The sequence below is a fragment of the Microcaecilia unicolor genome, chromosome 7 (assembly GCF_901765095.1).
Source record: "Microcaecilia unicolor chromosome 7, aMicUni1.1, whole genome shotgun sequence".
Classification (NCBI taxonomy): Eukaryota; Metazoa; Chordata; class Amphibia; order Gymnophiona; family Siphonopidae; genus Microcaecilia; species Microcaecilia unicolor.
In genome coordinates this window covers 208602157-208624926 of record NC_044037.1, presented here as the reverse complement: position 1 = coordinate 208624926, position 22770 = coordinate 208602157, and the positions used below count along the sequence as shown (strand labels likewise).

Here is a 22770-nt window from a genome sequence, read left to right as displayed (position 1 = left end):
TAAATCTTAGTGTACAACAGCAGCTAAAAAGGAAAACAACATTTAATTGTTTGTTAGCATTTGATTAAGTGCCTTTATGGGAAACTCAAGGCATGGTACACAGTGTTAGAGATTATTAGGAAAGGAATCCTATATAATAAAACACACCTCCAATGTTCTGAAGCCGAGAAAGTGAAGCCTTCAAGCCTTGAAGCATTCCTGCAACGTTTCGGAACTACGTGTCGTCAATTGAGGAGATGGAGCCTTACAGAGCGCACGAATGCTTCAAGGCTTGAAGGCTTCACTTTTTCACACACACACACTCACTCTCTGTCTCTCACATACACTCTCACTCACACACACACTCTGTCTCTCACATACTCTCTCTCTGACACAAACAGACTCACACACACACTCTGTCTCTCTTTCACTCATTCTCTCTCACATACACACTCCATCTCTCACCCACACACTCTCTCTCAAACATACACACTCCGAGGAAAGGGGGGCATGGAACACGCTGGGGAGGAGAGAGAGGGGGCATGGAACTCTGAGGGAAGGGGGGGCCAAGAACTTGGGGGGGGGGAGGAGAGGGAGGGAGGAGAGAGAGGGAGGGGGGCCTGCACCTCGGACAGAAGGGGGGCCTGGAACTCGGAGGGGAGGGAAGGAGGGGGTCATGGAACTCGGACCCCCCCACACACACACACACAGACTCTGTCTCTCACATACACTCTCTCTCACACACACACACACTCTCTCTCTCTCTCTCTCTCTCACACACATACACTCTGTCTCTCACACACTCTCTCTCTCTCTCTGACACAAACACACACACACTCTGTCTCTCACTCATTCTCTCTCTCACTCACACACACTCTGTCTCTCACTCATTCTCTCTCTCACTCACACACACACACACACACACACTCTCTCTCTCTCTCTCTCAAACATACACACTCCGAGGAAAACCTTGCTAGCGCCTGTTTCATTTGTGTTAGAAACGGGCCTGTTTTACTAGTAGATAATAAAACAAAAATATTATAAATGTCTCTGTTCCAGGAGAGATAATAGTGAAACAAAGAAAACAAAACAAATCTTAGATTTGAGTAACATAATAGGAACATAAGATGTGCTGTGTAGTTAACCAAAACATGTAATTAGACAAAACCTGGAACCCGATTGTTCAAGGTGAAGGTCAGAGGATGAGAAAAGGAGCAAATTCTAAGGATCTGCACATCAGAAGTAATATACAATTCCCTGTGCTAGTTGTTCAGGCTATGCATCTGTTAACTTTGGAAAGAGGAGGTGAGCCATAACAAGCCAATCTAGAATGAGAACGTCGGGTCTGAAGCAGAATATTGAACAGGATATAATGAAAGAGTAGATGATAAAATAATAGATTGAGTGATAGTTGCAGTTCTGAACAACGAAAAAGCAGGGAGACAAAGGAGGGATAGGCACTAGGGTTCAGTAGTTTCAGAAAAAATATACGCTGTAGACCCCATATAATAGTGATGTTAGTCAGACATCTTGGATCCCGAGTTATAAGTCAATCTGAATTATGGGCCCCTTTTCCCAAGCTGCGTGTTTTTGATGCATGCTGAGTCTCCCTTTTACCGCAGTGGGTGAAAGGGAAGTCTTTCTTTTTTTTTAAAGAAATGGCTTTGAGGGAAGTGAGACACTTGCCGTGCAGCCATTTCGTGGGGGGGAGCCCTTACCACCACCCATTGAGGTGGCGGTAAGGCCTCTCGCACTAACCCAGCAGTAACTGGGCAGTGCGCGGCAGTGCCTGATTATCGCCGGGTACATGCCAGCACACAAAAAATAAATATATTTTTGTAGCACCAGATAAACTCCAGACTTTGTTCCTTCTATGTTTCTGCACCATATGCCTAGAATAGACGCCCTGAGCCAGTAGGATTTGAGCTAGACCTGTTTTTATTAAGAATAATGCACAAAAGGGTGCCCTAAATGACCAGATGACCACTGGAGGGAATCAGGAATGACCTTCCCTTATTCCCCCCGTGGTCACTAACCCCCTCCCACCTCCCCAAAAATGTGATGAAAAACATTACTTTCCTGCCTCTGTGCCACCCTCAGATGTTAAACTCAGGTCCATCAGAATAGCTTGCAGGTCCCTGGAGTAGTGTAGTGGTGGGTGCAGTGCACTGCAGACAGGTGGACCCAGCCTCCTACCTCTCCCTACCTGTTACAGTTGTGGAGGAAACTGCGAGCACTCCAAATCTCACCAGAAACCCACTGTACCCACATATAGTTGCCCCCTTACTACTACAACTACTATTTATCATTTCTATAGCGCTACAAGACATACGCAGCACTATACACTTGAACATGAAGAGACAGTCCCTGCTCGATAGAGCTTACAATCTAATTAGGACAGACAAACAGGACAAATAAGAGGTAAGGGAATTACTAAGGTGGGAATGATAAAGTATGGGTACTGAACAAGTGAGTAAGGGTTAGGAGTTAAAAGCAGCACCAAAAAGGTGGGCTTTTAGTCTAGATTTGAAGATGGCCAGAGATGGAGCTTGATGTACCGTCTCAGGGAGTCTATTCCAGGCATATAGTGCAGCATCATAGAAGGAACAAAGCCTGGAGTTAGCAGTGGAGGAGAAAGGTGCAGCTAAGAGAGATTTACCCAGTGAATGGATTTCCCGGGGAGGAGTGTAGGGAGAGATAAGAGTGGAGAGGTACTGAGGAGCTGCAGAGTGAATGCACTTGTAAGTCAATAAGACCAGTTTGAACTGTATGCGGAAATGGATAGTGAGCCAGTGAAGTGACTTGAGCAGAGGGCTAATATGAGCATTGCGACACTGGCCTGTAAGGGCTATGGTAGTGTTGTAGTTAAGGGTAGTGGGTTTTGGGGGGGCTCAGCAGACAATGTAAGGGAGCAATGGTCAGATGTGTACCTGGGAGCATTTTATGAAGTCCACTGCAGTGCCCCCTAGGTTGCCATATTGCTGTGCTGGGATGTCAGGGGGACCAGTCTACTAAAAATGCTGGCTCCTCCTACATCCCAATGTCTTGATTTTGTACATTTTGTACTTGGACATTTTTTTTTTCCAAAATGGATCAAAAAAAAAAGTCCAAATCACAAAACATCCAAAATACAAAATATCCATAGTATTTTCAGAAAAAAAGATAGATGTTTTTCTTTTTTGAAAACGACATTCTTTCCTGTTTAGAATTTGGATGTTTTGTGTAAAGCGTCCAAATTCAGATTTAGATGTCATATCGAAAATGCCCCTTTTTGTACTTTTACTAAACCTATCATTTAAGAGCATAAAATGTAGGTGACAACAGGGACAGATTTTAGGATGGGGGACAAAAGTTAGGGGTTAATACTGATTTTCAGCACTAGGCTTATGAACCTAGAGAAATAAAAGGCAGTCTTAAATTTATTAGCATAACTTTCAAACTTCTAAATTAAGATAAATTGGCATCTGAAAACTTAGGAGTCCTTTTACTAAGCTATGGCAAAATATAGCCTTAGTGTGGACATGTGGGTCTTTTCCACGTGTTCAGGCCACTTTCACCATGGCCAGAAAATGGACAATTTTTCCAATTTAATGGCTATGTGCTAATATTGTCATTTGTGTGTGGCCGTTAACAAAAATTAACATGTGAGCTCTTACCTCCACCTAGTTTGTAGGTGGTAAGTGCTGATCTGCCAATCCTGTGCTAATCAGCACACGATAATGTAGCTGCACTAACTGATTAGCGCAGACACTCCCACTATCTGCCCTCCCAGACATGTCCCCATGGTGAAAAAAATATTTTTTTACTGGTAGTGTGCGCACATGTCAGGCGTACCACAGGATACCTTAGTGTGCCCCACGGTACACCTTTTTAAGCTGTGGTAAGCAAATGCTACTACTTTCTGCAGCTTGATAAAAGGGCTCTTTAGAATCCTAAGTTGGCTGAAAATGGGGCATAAATCTAGGAGCCTAACTGAAGTGCCTAAATTTAGGACCTCATCATTTTTTGAACATCAGGCCCCTGGTGACTGCATGGAATTCCACAGAAGATGTCAATAGTAAACTAAATAGACGTTTCCCTGGGGAGCCCTGGGGCATTCATAAGCTCAATGGAATGCACCTTTCCTCTACCACTTATGGCATCTGATGCTAGCTTCATTTAGGGAATGTTTCCTTTATTGAGGTAAGACCGGTGTGGGGGCTTTTTATAAGCCACCAGTTCTTCTTTAATGTAGAGTGTTCGGGTTAAGGAATCTGCTTGGATTTCTCTACCCTGTGCAGTTCCTCATCTGTCAAACTGGTAGAAAAAGCGGTATCAAGGCCTGGAATAGTACGTTTGGAGGTGTCATTCGGAATTTGAAAGATTTTTGTCTAGAACTGAGACCACGATTAATGGAACTGTTGCCTAGCATTGAACAAATGGAATCCAAGATGAGATTCTGTTTCTCAGGTTGGTAATGTACAGCAACAGCTGCTGTTAACATTAAAGATTTTGTCTATCCATTGTAAGTTGTAGACAATCTAGAATTTACACAAAGTTTGTAGTAAGGCTCCTTAACTTTCCTGTGATTTATTATCTTCTTGAGCTAAGTTATTTAAGACATACTTAAGAGATGTTTTGAAACAGATTGGGAAGGATGGGAATCTCAATGTGTTTCCAAATGATTTTGAGGAGCTAAGAGCAGAAAGAAGCTTGACAATCTACTGGCAATCCCTAATATCTGAAATTGACAAGATGAGATTGCTCTGTGTATATTAATAGGGTACAAATGTTTCCTGGTGTAGTACAAAGTGGTAAGCTTCAGCATAAGTTATCTTCAACTGAAACCTTGAATCTTTGCATTTTGTTTACAGTTTGTTTTTAAATTCCTGTTTAAGTGGTGACTCATAAGGGGACAACATTTACTGTTCTTCACGTTTCTCAATTAAAAAGTTTCTTGTCAGGTAAAAATACTAGAAAATATATGTATATTTTTTTTCTGCAACAGGGATAGGGAGGGTGTTTGAGGTGTCGATTGAGGTAAGTAGCTGAGATCCGTCCCTTGCTTTGTGTGATATTTTTTTTCTTTATGAATTGGTGGCATTTGCCCTCCAATAATGTGGGCTGTTCAGCTGTATTAATTGTTTGTTTCTAATGTTTGATCATTACTTACATGTTCCCCCTCTCCCTTAGTTTCAGCTTTTTTCCTGGATTGTTAGTTAATTTTATAGTTTGAAATTTTAAAAAAGGCAACACACTAGAGTAATCCTATAACACTGATACATACAATACAATGAAACATCTGAAGCGTCAGCAGAGAGGACAACTGCAGTTGGGACGTATATGTGCTCATTTTCAAAGCATATAGACTTACAAAGTTACATGGAGGGGTATTTTTGATATGACATCTAAATCCTACTGGACATTTTGCTCAAAATGTCTAGAATCCAAATAGCAAATACAGCAATTTTTGAAACAGCAAAATGTCTATCTTCTCTTTTTTTTATGCTCTGTGCATTTATCTTTTTGGTCCACTTCTGAAAAAAAAGGGGCCAAATGAAAAACGCAGAACATCAAGCTATTGTTGATGTAGGAGGAGCCAGTATTCTTAGTAGATTGGTCACACAGACATCCCAGGAGAGCAGTGGGGCACCCTAGGAGGCACTGCAGTGGACTTCACATAAAAGGTCCCAGGTACACAACTCATCGTGGCTCCTTTATATTGTATAGTGAGCCCTCTGAAACCCACCAAAAACCAACTGTACCTAACTGTACAATAGCCCTTATGACTGCAGGTGTCATCTGTATGTGGATACAGTAGGATTTTGGTGGGTTTTAGGGGCTCAAACTTTGCACCACAAGTGTAACAGAGTGGGTAAGGGCCTGGGTCCCCTTCTCCACAGTGCACTGCACTGGACCACTAGGCTACTCCAGGGACCTGCTTGCTGCTCTAATAGGACTGGCCATAAAATCTGAGGCTGTCATAGAGGCTGGTATGTACTGTTTCTTTTACATCTTTGGAAAGTGGGAGGGGGTTAGTGTCCACTGTGGAGGGGTAATGGGGGCATTCCTTTATTCCTACAGTGGTCATGTGGTCATTTAGGGCATATTTTTGTGGCTTAGTCATTATTAAAACACGTCTAGCTCAAAATGTCTTAATTTTAATCCTGGATATTTTTGTTTTGTTCCATTATGGCTGAAAAATGTCCAGGTCTTAAGAATGCCCAAATCACGCCCCTGACATGCTCCATTGAGATTTGGATGGAGTGCACACGAATTCTATAGAAAAAAGTCTGGAAAATGGGTTTCAAAAATACCAATTTGAATGTTTTGGCAAGAAAAAGTTTCAAATGCTGCTTTATGCCACTTTCTAAACATTTTTATCTTTTGAAAATGAGTCCTGTGGAGGCATATTTTCAAAGCACTTAAACTTACAAAGTTCCATACAAACCTGTGTAACTTAGTAAGTCTGTGCGCTTTGAAAATGAGCCTTATAGTGTGACAAAATGGTAAGACAATGATAATTAGGACAAGTAAGTGAATGGCTAGATTGAGGGCAAAATTATATGTACAGCAGAATACGTTTTGTCGAACCGGTCTCGGTTACATGATGTAGAAAATCACCACAGCAATTAATTTAATTTTTGCATGTATATATACCACTTTAACCATCATATTCAAAGCGGGTTACAACAGGATAATAAATTACCATACAGTACGGCTAAATTAGTATTAAAACCACAGGCAGTACATCTACAAATATTTATGGAACAGCCATTTTTTCACAGCTTTCCTAAAACACACATACCCCTACATTCTATATAGCACACCTAGAGATCCACACCGAAATCCAGGCATATTCTATAATAATGCTCATAACTTAATTGGCTTAACAAAGTAATTAGCATTGATAATGGCATTTAACAAGCAATAATGAGCACTAATTGGCAATAATTAGAATTTATGCACACAGCTTGCTAAGCATATGCATTGCACCCAACTTCTAAAGCATGCAGGCAAAAAGGGGCATGGTTATGGCCGGGGAAATGGGCATTTTGTGGGCATCCTGAAATTTGTGTGCATTGTTATAGAATATGGCCTACTGTGACTAAATCTATGCACAGAGAATTATGCCATATTTTTGTTGGTGTAAATGGAAATGTGTAGTTTTAGGCACTGGAATATCAACTAAGCATATTCTATATATCGCGCCTAAATCTAGGAACTGATTATAGAATACGCTTAGTGGAAATTCTTTCCACGTAGATTTTTTCAGGTAGCATATATAGAATCTGGCTCTTAAATCCTTATTCTACAAAGGTTATGCTCCTAAATGTATGCTCCTAAATTTATACTCTTAAACTACAAGCATACTACTACTATTTAGCATTTCTATAGTGCTACAAGGCATAAATTTATGCTACTAATTTAGGGCCTATTATGCTCATAGATTTAGCATATATTTAGGAGCATAAATTATGTGCATAAATTCAAGTATATAAATTATTCTCATAAAGTTAGGAGCATAACCTTTATAGAATAAGGCTCATAGTACTGAATATTTCTTATATCAGATGGTAAACTGTTCCAGAGTTCGGAAGCTCTTCCGAATAATGTAGTATTTTTTCTACTGACCAACTAGTAGCACATAAATGATGGAAGACCTAGCAACAACAACTGTGAAGACGGTGAACAGCGAGATGGTCTGTATATAGTAATCATATCAGCTAAATACCTAGGACTCGGTCCATATAAAATTAAAAAAATAAAAATTAACAGTTTAAATCCTTGATCATACAGGTAACCAGTTTAATTCACGCAGAAAAGGAATTGCATGCTCAAACTTTCTACCTTTCAAAATCATTTTGGTAGATACATTTTAGAAAACCTGGAGTCTCTGTAATTGTTTAGCTGGTAATCCCAGTGAACAAACATTACAATAATTCAAGGATGCAAGAATAATGATGCTTGAATAATGATTCTGAAATTGTGACCTTCCACAAAGTTTCTTAATCTAGGTAGCAACTTCAGTTTAAATAAAATCTTTTGAACAATTCAGGGATGCAAGAATAATGGTGCTTGAATAATGATTCTGAAATTGTGACCTTCCACAAAGTTTCTTAATCTATGTAATAACTTCAATTTAAATAAAACCGTTTGAACTAGATGGATATTGTGCATTTCCATGGTCAAGCCAGAATCAAGCCAAACTCCCAACATTTCATGTTTTATAGGTATATCAGAATGATGAAGCCACACAAAGTCTTACTTAATATTCCTTTGTCCTCCCATACCTGGAAATAACCCTCTTATCTTAGGTCTAGCCTATAAAACATTAGTTTTGTCAGGATTAATCTTTAAAAATTGTTGAGAAATCCAACCAAAATTTCTTTAAAAAACACATTCATCAACAATTTCACAGCATTAAGATCCGACCTAATAAATAAAATCAAGACAATATCTTCTGCATAGGAGAGGTATTCAATATCCTTCTGCAGTATCGGCCCCAATTCAGTCATATACATTTTAAAAAGAACAGGGGAAATGGGTTTCATATGCCATAAATCGGACCAACCATTTTGCCAACAAACCTGCATAGATTTCTTTTTCAAGAAACCTTCACACTACTTTAACACCTTCCCTCCCACCCCCATACCCTCTATTATCCTCAGAAGTACATCATGATGTACCAAATCAAAGGCCGCTGACAAATCCAGATGCATTAACATCACCTCAGCTTTCCTATCCACGTAACCCCAGAGTATAGATACCAGTGCCAAGAGCATGGTTTCTGTACTGTATAATGAGTAAAACCCAGATTGAAAATGGTCCAATAAATCAAAATGATCCAAGTATTCTTGGAGTTGTGATGTCACAATTGCTTCCAAACCCCTAAGAGAAAAACTACACTGGCTCCCACTAAAAGAACGAATTGCGTTCAAAGTTTGCACCCTGGTCCACAAAATCATCTACGGGGAAGCCCCGACCTACATGTCAGACCTTATAGACTTGCCTAATAGGAACGCAAAAAGATCATCATGCACATTCCTCAATCTCCACTATCCTAACTGTAAAGGGCTAAAATACAAATCCACATACGCGACCAGTTTCTCGTACATCTGCACGCAGCTATGGAACGCACTACCGAAGGCCATGAAAACAACGCAAGACCTAACCATCTTCCAAAGGCTACTGAAAACAGATCTTTTCAAGAAGGCATACCATAAACATCCATCTTAAATACTAAATAATAATATACACGATCTATACAAAACCGAACTTTTATCGCATGACTGCTTAACCTCTTTGCTATTAATGATCAAGTACTACCACTTTAAACCTTATGTCGAATAGGGTCTCTCTATAGTCGATAACCTAATGTCTGTTACAAATCAATTTATTACTCAGGAACCTTCTTGCAATACCGTAATGTATTCTTCTTTGCCTAAATTAGGAGTGGATCAGATTTATTCTTCGACAAATTCTTGGAAGGTCCATGACCCACCCGTTCTCCTCCCATGGCCATGTGCACACTAAAATTTAAATGCACTTCTTTATAAAATACGCCTAGCAAAATGCATTCATAGATTCTCATTGTTGCCAACTAGCGCCCATAATTGATTATTAGTGCCCAATTATCAGTTTTAATTGGTTCATTATTCAGTTAAATTGCACGTGGAATTTGGGCGCACAACCAAATTTCTGCGCACAATTTTGAGCATCATACATAGAATTCAGGGGCAACTGGATAATGCTATAACAGTCTTCCCAGATTTTCAGTACATAAGTACATAAGTACATAAGTACATAAGTACATAAGTAGTGCCATACTGGGAAAGACCAAAGGTCCATCTAGCCCAGCATCCTGTCACCGACAGTGGCCAATCCAGGTCAAGGGCACCTGGCACGCTCCCCAAACGTAAAAACATTCCAGACAAGTTATACCTAAAAATGCGGAATTTTTCCAAGTCCATTTAATAGCGGTCTATGGACTTGTCCTTTAGGAATCATAGTTTTGCTAAGTTTCAAGAGAATCCTGATACCAGCTCTCTCTTACCTTCTCCCTAAGGGGAAAATATGGTAAACCCTGGAGAGGAAAACTATTGATTCAGGATGAAATTTTAGACCTTCCAAAAAACATTCCTTTAGCATACCCAGATAACTCTTTCTGAATATCAGCCCCTAAATTTTTAGTCACTCACATGAACTGAATGTGTGCTCACGAATACACACCGCTAGTACAATGATGTTGACTTATTTTCTGATTAATAAAACTTACATTAATCTCTATTCCACATAAAAATGTCTTTTCTCTAAGAATTGTGTACTGTACATTTTTATTTTGAATATTTGTTCAAATTAAATGAGTTCTTATTTCTGTTGTGAAGTTATGACTTTTATTATTGTTAAAAATATCAAAAATGAAAGCATGTGTGTCAATCCATTGGCTTTTCTATCCAATAGGTATTGTATTCTGCTCCTCAGTTTGGGGTCTGTTTACTAAAGGGTTGCTGCACGGCAACCTAGAACTACTGCTGGCGCAATGCAGCTGCCGGTGGTCGTTCCGCCTTCAGCACGTGCCATTTCCAGCACTGCTGGATTTTTAAAAATATATATACTGCAGTGGGTTACCCAGCGGTAATCATGTGCCTCATGCTGCCCGGTTACTACCAGGGTAGTGCGGGAACCCTTACCGCCACCTCAGTGAGTGGCGGTAAGTGCTTCCCCTTCCCCCCGCATGGCTACGCTGTAAGTGCAAGCTTACCCCATGGCCATGTGTTTTTTCGGACATTTTACTCACTGCAGTGAAAAGGGCCCTGGTGCATGACAAAAATGGCCATTGCCAATACCTCAGGGCCCTTTTTACCACGTCTTGTTTTTGATTATATATTTTTGGTCTACAAAATGACAAAGGAAAATGGTAAAATATTTGTGCTGGTGATCACTATGCTGTTATTAACAAATCATGTCCTACAGTGCTCTCTGCTGGAAGGAAAATGTTGAAAGCAGGACATTTTGGGCATATGCAAATAGAAAAAGGCATTGCACAAATTATCAGAATACAAAAACAGAAGAAATGCATGGATGCTCCAAAACTTTAATTCAGAACCATAAAAAAAGAGAGAGGCAAAATGTCAAAGAAACTTCTTTTTAAAACGTAAGAAACCAGAAAAAAAACAGTTTAAAGAATTTACTGTAAATAGGGCAGAAATGAAAATAAACTGCATTCCCATTTGACTTCTAGGGAGAATAACAAGCCTACACAAATCATAATACTGAAATAGAAGATGACAAAGATTAACTATGCTCCTGGTCTTTCAGGAGCCTGTTACGCTGTTCTGGATCAGAAATGATAGAGATTGCACATTTCTTTATACCTTATAATGCACAAATGTCGGCATACACCCCTCCCCCTTACACACACACATAATGTTATAATGTACTGTTTAATGTCTAAACAAGCCTCCCTTCATGCATAGTTCTGCTAAGTTCCAAGAAAATCCAGACTTTAACCCATTCATCTCTCTCTCTTACCTTCTCCCTTACATGTAAGAGGAAAATATAGTAAACCCTGTAGAGGAAAGTTATTGATCCAGGATGAAATTTTAGACCTTAACATACTGAGTGGGGAAAGAAACTTAGAGGCTAATGTATTTAAGAGAAAAGAGACTTTGCAAATATGTGCTTTGCATGGAAAATAGTGTGAAATGTGCAAAAACATCAACATTTTAGTGTTTCATTCACTTTTGAGAAATCTTTCCATATAGGGTGCCAACCTTTTCACACAGAAAAACCTGACACCTGCTCCAGCCATGCCCCTCCCTTGGCTCACCACATGCCATGCCCTTCCCTGCGCTTTGCCACACCAATTGGACTAGATTCTATATATGGTGACTGAAAAATTGTCTAGGTTTGTTTTGTTCTGTTCCAGGCTGCACTCTAACTCAGATTGTATAGAGTTTCAGGTTAATTTGTGTTTGACCTTGCCGTTGTGTGGTCTAATTGACCAATGGTTATTGTTTTCAGTGAGCCTAGTAGCTAGGGATTGCCACATTTGAGAATCATAGGCCTGCTTGTCCTCAGAGAAAGCAAAGATACTTACCTGTAGCAGGTATTCTCTGAAGACAACAGGCCTTATATTCTCACATACCCTACTACCTCCCCTTGGGGTTGTCTCCTCTTTTCTTTTATACTCTATTATTGTACTGGTGGTCCTGTGCTCTCACAGTGGGCAGGAATCCACTAACGCATGCGCGGTGGAGCGCAACTCATGCTCCAAAGAACTCTTTAAAAGCTTGTCACAAGCTCCGAACTGGGCAACATGGATCGCGTTACCCATATTTTAGAATATGTAAGGCCTGATGTCCTCGGAGAATACCTGCTACGGGTAAGTATCTTCACTTTAGTAAACTTTCACTGAGTTAGAAGAGGTTAACTCATTCAAACCAGTTTATTCATGTTTTCTTGAAAATTATGCTTTTAATCAACAATACATATGATGGTGTCAAGCTAAATTCTAAATGTAATTGATAAATATTTGGAGATATTCTGCCCAGTGCATTTTTCCCTCATATTCAATGGAGATACTTAAATTGATTTGGTGAGATTTTACCTCTGTGCAATAGAAAGTGTTCTGCATAATTTTTCATACACCTGAATCTTGCAGAGTGACAATGTGTATAAGTATCAGAAAAAGAAAATTATTAAAAATGTTGCATCAACTGTTGAGAAATAATCAGCTACAGTTTGGGGCAATGTACTAAACCTGCATTAAGGTCAAGACAGCATTAACATACTGCATTAGCTTTAATGTACATATAACACCATTTAATGTGAGCTAATATGTTAACATTTTGATGACTTGCCGCATCCAGGTTCATGTGAAGCAGTTCATTAATAGTGGTGTAAGTGTTTGCATTAGCCATGATTCCCCAAGTGGTAGAAATAGACCTGTATAGGTTGAAAACTGTCTAACACCCCTGGTTATGTTCCTTTCTTCCTTGACTAAGAATTAGAACAGATAATAGCAACCTCCCCCCCTTTACAAGCTTGCCACCTACCTTAGCAGCTGTACCATGAAAAATGGCACTAACTTGGCAGTTCTATTGACTGTTATATAGAGTAAGTCCTCCAAATCAGCTGGGCTGGGGATGCTGAGGAGTTGTCATTCACAACTACTAAGGGAGACAGCCATTGCAGTGCTTCTCAACTCTTTCCTGGAGGCATTCCCAGTCAGTCAGGTTTTCAAGTTCACCACAATAAATATGAATGAAATAAATTTGCATACATGGGCAGTCTGTATGCAAATCTATCTCATGTATATTCATCGTGGTAATCCCAAAAACCTTATTAGCTAGATGTGCCTCCAGGAGAAGGTTGAAAAGCACCAAGTCATTGCACAATGGAGTGGAGGAGTGGCCTAGTGGTTAGGGTGGTGGACTTTGGTCCTGGGGAACTGAATTCGATTCCCACTTCAGGCACAGGCAGCTCCTTGTGACTCTGGGCAAGTCACTTAACCCTCCATTGCCCCATGTAAGCCACATCGAGCCTGCCATGAGTGGGAAAGTGCGGGATACAAATGTAACAACAACAACAAAAATATATATATATATATGGCCCATGATTTCAGCATTTTATAAGATTTCTGATGCATAGTTGAGGACTGTCACTGCAATGACTGGACCAAATTAAATTTAGAGAAAATATAACAGAAGGGAGCAAACCACTAGTAGCTGCCAATGAAGAGTGCATAAAACAGGCTAGCAGAAACCAAACAAGTGAAATGAAGCAAACAATTAGTGGTCACTAAAGTAACCCCCCCCCCCAAAAAAAAAAAAAGGAAAATGTCTCATGATGCCACAAAACATGTAACCAATCTGGGTGGAAGGTATCAATGTGGGCTGCTGTCAGGTTATTTTAGCACAGGGTCTCATTGCATAAAATGGGACACTGGTAAAATAACCTGTCTTAACAATAGTCCATGTGGATAACTTCCTCCCTTAATCAAAAATGTGTTTGGCACATAGAACATATTTTATTCAATATCATGGAAAATATTTAATAAAACGCATCAGTATACTTAGAGATAAACCAAAACGTACACACACAAAATCAAAAACACATTTAAAAGAAAAAAAACAAAAATAAAATGTTATATTGTAAAAGGGAAACAGCATGAAAAAGAAAAATAATATTCATTATTCAGATAAACTCACCCTGTAGAAACAAGTTTCTACCAAGGGATAGGAAAATACCTAGTGATGTTAATTCACAATACTGAGCAGGACCAGCTCAAGTCAGGAGCCAGGTGAGTGAGGCACATGTCAAAGTTCAAGGATTCCAGAAGTCTGTTTTGCTGGCTCAGCCTTTACACTGGTGTGGGCTTTGCTTGCTCTCACTGTTGTGCTGTCTTCTCTGCATAACCATTGTCACCGCTGCAGATTTAAACATGAGGGCACAGCAGTGAGAGCAAAGCCACATGCTTTTGCTGCTATAAAGGTAGAGCCAATGCCAGTGGGGTTGAGCAGAAAGGGACACCAAAGCAACCATTAGCTCAGAGCACCACAATCCTTTGAACTAGATTGGACATTAAGACTAATTAAGCATGAAGTTGATACAGGACAAAGAATTTATACCTTAAATACTTCAATCTCTTTTGCTATGTTTTATCTTGAAGAGGCTATAGTTTTCTCTATATGTTTCTTATTGTTTCTAGTATATATAAGTAATCAGTAGAAATAAAACAAAATAAAACATGGGATTTGTGTTACAAGACGTATGAGAGACTTGCTGACCTAAACATGTATACTCTGGAGGAAAGGAGAAACAGGGGTGAAATGATACAGACATTCAAATATTTGAAAGGTATAAATCCACAAACAAACCTTTTCCGGAGATGAAAAGGCAGTAGAACGAGAGGACATGAAATGAGGTTGAAGGGGGGCAGACTCAAGAAAAATGTCAGGAAGTATTTTTTCACGGAGAGAGTGGTAGATGCTTGGAATGCCCTCCCACGGGAGGTGGTGGAAATGAAAACGGTATTGGAATTCAAACATGCGTGGGATAAACATAAAGGAATCCTGTTCAGAAGGAATGGATCCTCAGGAGCTTAGCCGAGATTCGGTGGCAGAGCCGGTGGTGGGAGGTGGGGCTGGTGGTTGGGAGGCAGGGATAGTGCTGGGCAGACTTATACGGTCTGTGCCAGAGCTGGTGGTGGGAGGCGGGACTGGTGGTTGGGAGGTGGGGATAGTGCTGGGCAGACTTATACGGTCTGTACCAGAGCTGGTGATGGGAGGCGGGGCTGGTGGTTGGGAGGTGGGGATAGTGCTAGGCAGACATATAGAGTCTGTGCCCTGAAGAGGACAGGTACAAATCAAGGTAGGGTATACACAAAAAGTAGCACATAAGAGCATATCTTGTTGGGCAGACTGGCTGGACCGTGCAGGTTTTTTTCTGCCGTCATCTACTATGTTACTATGTTACTACGATACCTTTTTTATTGGACATAACTTAATACATTTCTTGATTAAGTTATGTCCAATAAAAAAGGTATCATCTTATTTTATTTTCCATGTTTTATTTTGTTTTATTTCTATTGATTACCTTTAAAAGTGGACTACCACGGCTACCACTAGTATATATAAAAATGTACATGTTCCAGAAAATACTTATATTTGATTACTTCTATGTTGGCATTTAAGATTTTGCTTCAAAGTGTATTAGTAACTTATTTCTGTCACTATAACCTTCTAAACCTAATCATTTCTTTATTCTTGCTATGGTTTTCAGTTTCTTGGAAACACAGAAGTGGAACAACCCAAAGGTACAGAAGTCGTTCGAGATGCTGTTCGAAAATTAAAGGTAGGGTAATTTCTCACATAAATATGTATGGAAAATGTTTTCATATTACAATTTTTCCTCTGAAAAAGACATTTGTTTTAGCCTAGTGTACATATATGTGTGTACATAAAATAAACAATTTGTACATTCTTTTGATATAAACATCAAAGGGTTGATTATCTGTAGAGCAATGACCTTATAAGTATGTATCTATAAGTTATCAGCCTGATATTCAGCCGCCCATGTTGGTTAAACAGAATCCGAATATCAGCATTCATTATCTAAATTGCGGGCACTGCTGAATTATCAGAGCGATGAGCATCACCATTGTCCAGATGGTGGCGATATTGATACCACTATCTGGATAGCTAGCCAGTTAATATTATGACAGCTTTATTTCTACTACTACTACTTATCATTTCTAAAGCGCTACTTGATGTACGCAGCGCTGTACACTTGAAAATGAAGAGACAGTCCCTGCTCGGCAGAGCTTACAATCTAACTAGGACAGACATACAAGACAAACAAAGAGATAAGGGAATATTAAAGTGAGGATGATAAAATAAGGGTTAAGAGTTAAAAGCAGCATCAAAAAGGTGGGCTTTTAGCTTAGATTTGAAGACGGCCAGAGATGGAGCTTGACGTTCCGGCTCAGGAAGTCTATTCCAGGCATATGGTGCAGCAAGATAAAAGGAATGGAGTCTGGAGTTAGCATTGGAGGAGAAGGGTGCAGATAAGAGAGATTTACCCAGTGAACGGAGTTCCCGGGGAGGAATGTAGGGAGAGATGAGAGTGGAGAGGTACTGAGGAGCTGCAGAGTGAATGCACTTATAGGTCAATAAGAGGAGTTTGAACTGTATGCGGAAACGGATAGGAAGCCAGTGAAGTGACTAGAGGAGAGGGCTAATATGAGCATAACGACACTTGCGGAATATTAGTTGTGCAGCAGAATTTTGAACAGATTGAAGAGGAGAGAGATGGCTAAGTGGGAGACCTGTGAGAAGCAAGTTGCAATAGTCTAAGCGAGAGGTGATAAGAGTGTGGATGAGGGTTCTGGTACTGTGCTCAGAAAGGAAAGGGCGAATTTTGCAGGTATTATAGAAAAAGAAATGACAGGTTTTAGCAGTCTGCTGAATATGTGCAGAGAAGGAGAGGGAGGAGTCAAAGATGACCCCAAGGTTACGAGCTGATGTGACAGGAAGGATGAGAGTGTTATCCACAGAAATAGAGAATGGGGGAGGAGGAGAGGTTGGTTTAGCGGGAAAGATGAGAAGCTCAGTCTTGGTCATGTTTAGTTTCAGATGGCGCTGAGACATCCAGGCAGCAGTGTCAGACAGGCAGGCTGATACTTTGGCCTGGATTCCTGCTGAGATTTCTGGTGTGGAGAGGTAGATCTGGGAGTCATCAGCGTAAAGATGATACTGAAAACCATGGGATGAGATCAGAGTACCAAGGGAAGAAGTATAGATGGAGAAACTGACTTTATCCGGAAATTATCTGGAGAATAGGGTGAATATTGCTGTTTTCTGGAAAAAAAAATCTAGGTCTATCTAGATAATGCTGAAGCAGTCTGTAAGGATATTTAGAGTTATTGACTAGCAGAAAAAGAAGCACAAATGGACCTTCAAGACTGGAATAGAGAGTCCCATAATTCAGTAGACCCGACACGGGTCGTGTTTCAACGCACTCTGTCTGCCTCAGGGGTCTAACAAGACATAACATTATAAAATCATATGAAAAAAAAAGGTACATCATAATATTACCCAAGTGACAAAATGTGCTGGAATCTATGCATATGCTGAATTGACATCCAAAGTGAATATTGTGTATATTATAGGGATGTACATAAATAATCTTACATGATTTCTGAAAAAGGATAAGTGACAAATATAAATAGAATGATAATAAATTAATTATGATAAATGTTGTACTAATATTGTGTGAAAAGTGAAATTACAAAACATGCATATGTATACAAAATGTGGCCACAAAGTATGGCAATCTTAAGGTCAATTAGAGAGTGTCCTGAAAGGTTAAAATGATTCTTCTACTAGTTCTTGAATTTTGCCATTTCTAATATCAGATTAGTGTCCATTTATTTGTGTTCTTAGGGACTGATCTGTATGTCATATGTAGAAAGCGAAGATACATTTCTTGCAGATGATGGCATTTATTACATTGGACGAAGGGTAGGTAAATGGGCCCTGGATGCTGTAGTTGATGATGTTGGGTCCTGTGATTGTATTACCTGGGTGAATATGAGACAAAGTTGAAATCTGGATTTGTGGCAGGGTCTAGTCCCTGAGTGTGTGTCACTATTAAATGGTTTGTGGTTGCTGATGGATATCTGAGATAAGGGGGCTGTTGGTGTGCCACGATAGAAGTGCCACCAAGACTTGTGAGAGGGTGGCATCATTGAGAGGGTTGTAGATCCAGGATATATATTAGTGCTTTCAACTGGGAGCTGCTGCTGTTGTTTTTAGGATGGTCCTCAAAGTCCTATAGCAGATTATTCTTTGTCATCCATTATCTGTTGACCACTGAATGGAAACAGAAGAAAGTAGTTCTTTCTGAGTTGCCCCTTAAGGGCATCATGCAACTCTAGAATGTTTGGTATTGTTCTCTGTCTCTAAGCAGTTGATGGCGTTTTCAGGTCCTCTTTGGTGCTCTTATTTAGCTACTGACTCAGGGGTCCTTTTACTAAGGTACGCTGAAAAATGGCTTCCGGTAGTGTAGGCGCGGGTTTTGGGCATGTGCCAATCCATTTTTCAGCATGCCTGTGAAAAAGGACTTTTTGTCGAAAATGGACGTGCGGCAAAATCAAAATTGCTACGCATCCATTTTGGGTCTGAGACCTTACTGCCAACCATTGACCTAGTGGTAAAGAATCCAGGCAGTAATGACCTACGCACATCAAATGCCACTTGGCACGCGTCTGAAAATAAAAAATATTTTTCAGACGGATGTATCGGACGTGCACCAACAATGAAAAGAGCCATGTGGTAGTCAAGCAGTAACTCCATTTTGGTTCATGTGGGGCGTGCGTAGACGACACGGCTTAGTAAAAGGTCCCCTCAGTTACTTTCAGAGTTTATGGAATTGGATGATTCTTGGTGTTGCTAGATTTCTCCGCCCCCCTCCAAGGCTGCTGTTAATGAAACACTTTGATCCCTTTTGTGTGAAATGCTCATCATTTTGAAATAATTAATTTTTCATTGTTACACAATTAGGTAAATACTTCCATTTCAAACTTCTTTGGGCTGGATTCTCTCTTTCGTCTTTCACTCTAACAATTGTCCAGGCTGTAAGAGTTCTCTTTACTTTTGTTTCTTAATATATTTTCTGGTTGTTTGTCGCACCTTTGGGTTGAACTATTTTTGTCGGTCCTTCCTCTCTGGCTGGTTGCTTTTGAGTTAAGCAACTGTTTCTGCCTTGTCTGAGACCTATTGCTTATTGCCGAAATATTTTTTTTTCAATTTCTTCTGGCCACTTTCACTTGCTGGTGGCCTGTTCAACTTTGGTGCTAGTTCAGGTGGTATTGCGCCCCTTCTTTTCTTGCCTTGTGTCTTGGCTCTCCCTTCCACTTTTTGTGGTGCTTGAGATATGAGCTATAATAGGGCTGGTGGTCTCTTCCCATTCCAGCTTTTGTTTTGTAACCCGCTTAGATTCTCTAATGATAGAGGTAAGATATAAATGCCAAGAATAGAATAGAATATGTCAGTACTCTGCTAGCCTCTTTTGCTTCTGTACCAGTTTTACGTTGGAGGATAACTGCTTCATGTCCTCACTGGCACAACGTATTTTGTTCTTGTAGCTCCTTCTTGCTGTCTGAAAATCCTGTCGCATACAACATGGTAGCTCCGCAAAGCTCTTCTCCTTTATAGCTGACTAACACCAATTTTTACTCTGCTGCCAGTATGTTTTACTGGTTTTCTGTTGCAGTATTCATAATTGCTGTTGCCTAGTCAGCACTCTCTTAAAAGCTCATTATTATTAGGGGGGGGGGGAGAGCTGAAGTAGAAATTGAACCTGGGTTTCCTGGTTTACGTCCACTGTGTTCATCACTAGTCTACTCCTCAGACTTGCTTTCTGCTTTGTTCAGAATGTCCATAATACCTGATGCTGTCATAGAGCCTGGCATTCCTTTCCGGATTCACTTTCAGGGGAGAGGAAGGGGGACAGCAACCACCGAGGGATTAAGGAGGTAGCATGTCTTAATCCCTCCTGTGATCAGCTGCTCCATCAGGTCACATTTTGTTCCCTGGATGTGACCTGAAACAGGTCTAGATAGGCATTTCTTCCCATTTGATTATCACTCTTGGATATCATAATTTTAGGCCCTCTCAATTCCTGCCCAAACATGCCCTCAACACTGCCCCCCCTTGCTATTTGGTCGAATTGCAGAGTAGGTCGTCCAAATTCTGCCATTCCAAAATCACAATTTGGACATTTATTTATTTAAACATTTCTATACCGTACAGTCCAAATGTTTTCAGCAGTTAACAAAGTGTACATACATAAAATCATAAAATAGACATTTTTTCTTACAAACTCAAAACTTCAAACTAAACCATGTAATAATTAATAGTCCCGGGCTTCAATCTAATTACTCCAATCTAATTATTTCTGCCAGCTTAATCTAAATCTTCTACCATGCCATACACTTATATAAACAGGTACGTTTTTAACTCTGGTTTAAACTGTTATACTTCCTGAATTTTTTTAAAGCGTTAATGTTAGGCTGTTCCACATAATGGTGCCTGCTACATAGAAAATAGTTATTTTGTACTCATTCAATTTTACAACCCGATATGATAGTACATCTAAGTACAACTGTTGTGCAGATCGTTGTGCAGATCTCAAAGACCTCGAGGGTTGATATACATGCAATTTTGCTGCCGGCACTTCTGATACCTGACCAGTTTGCCATTTTGAGACGTCCATGTGCTTTGAAAATGAGCCCCATGGGCTTTAAGCTGGCAAAAGAGGCTACTGCTCGCTTAAACCCAGCTCAACAGGCCATCATAGAAACATAGTAGATGACGGCAGATAAAGACCTGTACGATCCATCCAGTCTGCCCAACAAGATAAGCTCATTGTATGTGATACTTCATATGTATACCTGTGGAGGAGTGGCCTAGTGGTTAGAGTGGTGGACTTTGGTCCTGGGGAACTGGGTTCGATTCCCACTGCAGGCACAGGCAGCTCCTTGTGACTCTGGGCAAATCACTTAACCCTCCATTGCCCCAGGTACAAATAAGTACCTAAGCCGCATTGAGCCTGCCATGAGTGGGAAAGCACGGGGTACAAACTAAGAAAGAAAAAGACCATAGAGTCTGCCCAATTACCAGTGTTGCCACCCAATCTCTGCTAAGCTTCTGTGGATCCATTCCTTCTAAACATGAGTTTTTTGTGCTTATCCCATCCATTTTTGAATTCCGTTACCATTTTCATCTCCACCACCTCCCACAGGAGGGCATTCCAGGTATTTACCACCCACTCCATGAAAAAATACTTCTTGACATTATTCCTGAGTGCCCCCCCTTCAACCTCAATTCATGTCCTCTATGTCCCTGGATATTCAGCAGCACATAACTGCATAGTAGTGCTGAATATACCCTCCCACTGATATGACACTGTGCAGTATATGGATAGAGTACACAGAAAAATTTAGGTATGAATTTATGCTAGAGCATTTATAAACTACTAGGGGTAGTTGTATCAACTTATTTTATAAAGGCATGTAGGTGCTTATCCTGCTTATTTTCGAAGGAGATGGCCGGCCTTCTCCTAATGCCGGCCAAATCGGTATAATCGAAAGCCGATTTTGGCCGGCATCAACTGCTGTCACAGGGCCAGCCAAAATTCAAGGGGGCGTGTTGGCAGTGTAGCGAAGGTGGGACGGGGGCGTGGCTAAGAGATGGGCGGCCTCGGCCGATAATGGAAAAAAGAAGGCCGGCCCTGACGAGCATTTGGCCGACTTTACTTGGTCCCTTTTTGTTCATGACAAAGCCTCAAAAAGGTGCCCAGACTGACCAGATGACCACCGGAGGGAATCGGGGATCACCTCCCCTTACTCCCCCAGTGGTCACCAACCCCCTCCCACCCAAAAAGAAAAATTTAAAAACATTTTTGTGCCAGCCTCAATGTCATACCCAGCTCCATCACAGCAGTATGCAGGTCCCTGGAGCAGTTTTTAGTGGGTGCAGTGCACTTCAGGCAGGCAGACCCAGGCCCATCTCTCCCCACTTGTTACACTTGTGGTGGTAAATGTTGAGTCCTCCAAACCCAAAAAAAACCCACTGTACCCACATGCATGTGTCCCCCTTCACCCATTAGGGCTATGGTAGTGGTGTGCAGTTGTGGGGAGTGGGTTTTGGGGGGCTCAGCACACAAGGTAAGGGAGCTATGCACCTGGGATCATTTTGTGATGTCCACTGCAGTGCCCCCTAGGTTGCCCGGTTGGTGTCCTGGCATGTCAGGGGGACCAGTGCACTACAAATGCTGGCTCCTGCCATGACCAAGTGCCTTGGATTTGGCCCGGTTTGAGATGGCTGCCATTAGTTTCCATTATCGGCGAAAACCAATGGCGTCCATCTCTATCACCGGCGATCTCTTAAGGGCGGACCAAATGTTGAGATTTGGCCGGCCCCGACCCTATTATTGAAATGAAAGATGGCTGGGCATCTTGTTTTGAAAATACAGTTGGGCACGCCGCTTTACGGGGCCATCATAAATGGCCGCCCTTATAGATGGCCGGCCCCGTTCGATTATGCCCCTCCAAACTGACTATAAAATAGACATGAAATAGTTGCCTTTTTGAATGTTTTATAGTAACATAGTCGATGATGGCAGATAGACCTGCATGGTCGATCCTGTCCTATCAAAAAGAAAAAAAAAAACAGTTTTTCCCTGACCAGGAATTGACCCCTATTGTGGCAGTGAGAGCACAGAATCCTAACCACTAGACCA

The 22770-nt window shown here is 40.8% G+C and overlaps 1 protein-coding gene across 3 annotated transcripts in view; it reads left to right on the top strand.

Annotated features, from left to right (window-relative positions):
• Positions 1-22770, top strand: part of GULP1 (GULP PTB domain containing engulfment adaptor 1) — a 360071-nt gene that overhangs the window by 208247 nt on the left and 129054 nt on the right. For all 3 annotated transcript variants that reach the window (XM_030209287.1, XM_030209289.1, XM_030209288.1), the window contains one exon: positions 15748-15819. In XM_030209287.1, coding sequence (XP_030065147.1) covers positions 15748-15819 — 72 coding nt within the window. The remainder of the gene's footprint in view (positions 1-15747; positions 15820-22770) is intronic.